Genomic DNA, 4,274 nt, shown 5'->3' with positions numbered 1-4,274 from the left:
TGCCTTGGCCTCCCAAAGTGCTGGGATTACATGCGTGAGCCATCGCGCCTGGCCTGATTTTTTTTTTTTTTTTTTAAAGAAACTGAAGCCTCTACTTCGGTCTCTTGGTAGCCTTGCTCCTGGGAAGCTCTTTCTTGAATCTAGTCACCATTCCATTCCACCAGGCCACATATGTCTTCTCCAGGCAACAGCCAACATCAATTGTCAGCCGTGTAAGTGAGTTTCAGATGACTGTGGCCCTGGCTAATGTTTGACTGTAGCACATGTGAGAGGCCCCATGCAGAACCACCTAGAACCATGGAGAGCAGTCACCCTGCAGAACCATGAGTAAGTTAAGCTTAGGGGTGGTTAATTACGCAGAAATAAGTAAACAGAGCACTCCACCAGGTATTAAAGATTATTACAAAGATTATGTAATTAAAACAATACAGAACAGACCAGGGTTGACTACAAGATCAATGGGACAGAATAAAGTTACATATCCAATGCTTGCTGCTGACCACAGGGATTTGTCACAGGTCTCATCACTTAGAAACCCTACAGTGGTTTCCCTGGTCACCTTCCAGTCACCACTACACCTTGGCTCCTTTTAGCACTCCTCCCTAGGTTATCACTATATGAAATTGCTTTATCTCTTTGTATTGTCTGTCACCTGCCACCATAATGTGAATTTCTAGACCTCCATAGCATGCAAAGCTCTAGAACAGTTCTTAGAACACAGAAGGTGCTTGACAAATATTTTCTGAAAGAAAAAGAAGATACTTCAATACCTCAGTTTACTAAGGAGGTGGGGCTACCATATGGCTGCCTGAACAAATACAGCTTGACATTCACTTTCTTGCTAGTGATTGAAGTGTATTAACTTGTGTAATCACACAACTACCCTACGGGGTAGGTGCCCTTATTTCTCCATTTGGCAGAGAGGGGCTAAGTATCTTAACCAAGGTCACACGGCTTTCAAGTGCCAGAGCCAGGACTCGGATCTACATAGGTCTGGCTCCAGAGCCCCCAATCTAACCTCTTAACCTCTCTGCTTTACTGGGCTAAACCTTCACCACCTATCATATGGAAAAAGAAATTCAATAGAAAGTTATATGGAAAAAATACAACCCTGTGTTAATATTAGAAAATCCATAGTAACATGTACAATGAGGAAGCTTCCTCAAGCCCAACTATACAGGTCAGATCGGTTGAAAAAATAAAACTAACAAATTTTTACATGTCAAAATATGCAATATTTGAAAATCCAAGGCTAATATCTTTAAATAGGCAAAGATTTATTAATACTCCTTGACACACAAACAGGAAGTGAGAAAATGGGCAAGTGACACAAATCGATAATTAACTGTGAGGACATAGGTGGTGGAGTCTCTCCTAATCCTCTATTCTTGGAGATCTGGATGCCTGCCATTCGCGTATGGGAAGAACAGAGACGGTCATGGAAAACAGCATTTAATCTAGAAAGGACCACAATGAGGTCAAAGGGCGGTCTCAGGGCAGTCTTAAGAGCTCCCCATCCCCAAAGAACTGGCAAGGACTCTCCAGGTGCTCGTATGCGACTGCTGCCCAACTCCCATCACGAACTCAGAAGACCTGTCATTTTCTGAAATTTTCATGACTTCTAAGACACTAGTTATTGGGGAAAACTTAAAATTATTTAAATTATGAGAGGCGAATAACATTGCTAAACTCATGAATACTCTGTATTTAAAACCTCTACTGGCGATCAGGGCACACAGAATCTCTACTACTGATCCCTGACGCTGGCCATCCCCCAACCCGTCGGCCCACGGACCCCAGCCCTGACCCCACCTCCTCCCAGCATCTTACACAAGGATTCTCACCACACTCCCCAGAGACTCGCCTGCCCAGGGCCCCTCTCTAACCCCGTATAGCTCAGGTCTCTGACCCAGAGACTGCATCACCGACCTCTCCTACTACCTATTTCCAGATTAGAGTCCCTGATCCCAGAGGCATTGTCTAAAATAACTAGCTCTTACAACTATGTCCACTTCAGGAACCGCCCTGTGATGTCAGAACTTTGAGGCCGCCCGGCCAGGGCTGCACATGCTCAGTGAGGCCGGCGCCCACCAGTAACAAACATGGCTCCCTGAAGCCGCTCAGGCTCAAGAGCAACATGGAGGTCTGCACTTAATCGCTCCTCTCCGGGGGCGGCCATACTGAGGAGGCATCTCTTCCGTGCAGGCAGGCTGTCCTGGGGACCTCAGAGATTCTCTCCAGCGGCAGCGGAAACTGGGCAATGGGTGGATTCGGGTCCAGATTCTGGCAGGAGGGAGTTTGGGATCGAGATCTGGAAAAAAGCACTAGACTGGAAGAGGACGCGATAGAGTCGGAGCCGCTGGCGGGGACAAAACCAGAGGCCGTGGAAGGCGCCGGTGGGAGGCAAGGCACGGATGGACTTTACCTGCGCACGTGTCGCAGCCATCTCCGCGCACAGTGGTGGCCACCGCGACTGGTGCGGAAGTGTCGGCGCGTGCCCGGCGCTCCGCTGGGACCGGGGTTGCTCGCCCTGAGTCTCAGCTTTCTCATCTGTACGGTTGGGACAAGTACAGTAACCCTCGCCCGTCAAGACGGGCCAGGGCTGTCGCGAGGGTCCACGCCTTAGTGCAGGCACCTATCTTGTGCGGGGCCCTGAGATGGGGTCTGACTCAGTTCCTGCGGGGAACTTCACCAGTGACCCAGTCAGTGCCCTTCAGTTAAAGACCACCAGGAGCACACTTGTAATTAAATATAATTACATTGCAGCAAGGAATGGGGTACTATGGGTCATCTCAGTGGGAGGAGTTAGAGAGAAACTATTATACGATTTGGGCTTTAATTGGTTGATTTCGGACAGGATCTCAGAAAGTGAAGACTTTAGATTGGATGCTGTCAGAAAGCAGGAGCAATATGATTATTAAGTATTTTGTGGGTGGCATCAAGACCTTGTTTTTTATCTGCACTTAGACAACATTATAAAGTGCCCTTGTTTTTGTTTGCACTTATCACGGTCTCAGATTAACCTTCTGAAGTTGATATTCTGTGAGATTGTTTATGTCCAACAGGAAAACAAAATGTCCTGGCCGTGAGCATCAGACTAGCGTGTAATAACATTAAGGCCTGTGACCCAAATATTGACAGAATTGAAGTTAGAAATAGTTCTACAGTAATAGAGTCTTCAATACTCCATTTAAAATAATGCATAGAAGCTGGACATGGTGGCTCATGCCTTTAATCTCAGCTACCTGGGAGGCCGCGGCAGGTGGATTGCTTGAGGTCAGGAGTTCGAGACCAGCCTGGGCCTTTTGGCCTGTCTCGGCTTTTAACATACCTTCCTCACTCAGCTTAATCATTTCTCACTTTAGATTTATAATAAGAGATGTGTGACTCTTGCTTTCACTTGAACACAGAGGCCTTTATAGAGTTATTAATTGGCCTAATTTCAATATTGCTGTGTCTCAGAAAACAGACCTGAGGAGAGGGGGAGATGGAGGAAGGGCAGATGGATGGAACCATTCGAATACACATATGTATCAATTAGGCTCATTGTCTTTTGGACCATGGCTTGTGATGCCCCAAAACAATGATAATAGTAATATCAACGATCACTGATAACAGATCACCATAACAGATATAATAATAACAAAACATTTGAAATACTACAAGAATTACAAAGATGTAACACAGAGGTGCAAAATAAGCACATGCTACCAAAAAGTGGCACTGGTAGACTTGCTTGGTGCACGGTTGCCACAAACCTTCAACCTGTAAAAACTGCAGTATCCGAGAAGCATAATAAAGTGAAGTGCAATAAAACAAGGTAAGCTTGTATATGTATGCATGCACACACCAATACACATCCATCTATCCACACACAAATCTTTGTACTAACAAAGCCTGTATTTTCAATTCCAACAATACATCATTTGTACCTTAAAAATATCTGTCATCCTTGTAGTGTCCTTTTCTGTCTTTGTTATCAGGGTAATGCTGGCCTCATAAAAAATGTTTGGAAGTGTTCCCTCCTCTTCAACTTTTGGAAGAGTTTGTGAAGAAATGGTATTAATTCTTCTTCAAACATTTGGTAGAATTCTCCACTAAGCTATCTGGTCTTGGATTTTCCTTTTTCAGGAGCTTTTTGACTACTGACTCAATATTTTTACTCATTATTTATCTGTTTTTATTTTCTATTTCTTCATGTTTCAGTCTTAGTGGATGTATGTTTCTAGAAATTTCTCTATTCTAAGTTAAACAATTTGTTGACACATAGTTGT

General features: G+C 44.7%; 1 protein-coding gene across 1 annotated transcript; it reads left to right on the top strand.

Annotated features, from left to right (window-relative positions):
- Positions 1-1,931: 1,931 nt before the first annotated feature.
- LOC129398703 (uncharacterized protein FLJ76381-like) lies at positions 1,932-3,295 on the top strand. The gene is given in 2 exon segments (XM_055117333.3): positions 1,932-2,366; positions 2,369-3,295. Coding segments are annotated over 2 exon segments (459 nt in total). The 5' UTR covers positions 1,932-2,260; the 3' UTR covers positions 2,722-3,295.
- Positions 3,296-4,274: the final 979 nt, after the last annotated feature.

This window comes from Pan paniscus, chromosome 11, assembly GCF_029289425.2.
Source record: "Pan paniscus chromosome 11, NHGRI_mPanPan1-v2.0_pri, whole genome shotgun sequence".
NCBI lineage: Eukaryota > Metazoa > Chordata > Mammalia > Primates > Hominidae > Pan > Pan paniscus.
The sequence above is the reverse complement of the archived record's forward strand: the minus strand, read 5'-3'. Positions and strand labels throughout refer to the sequence as shown.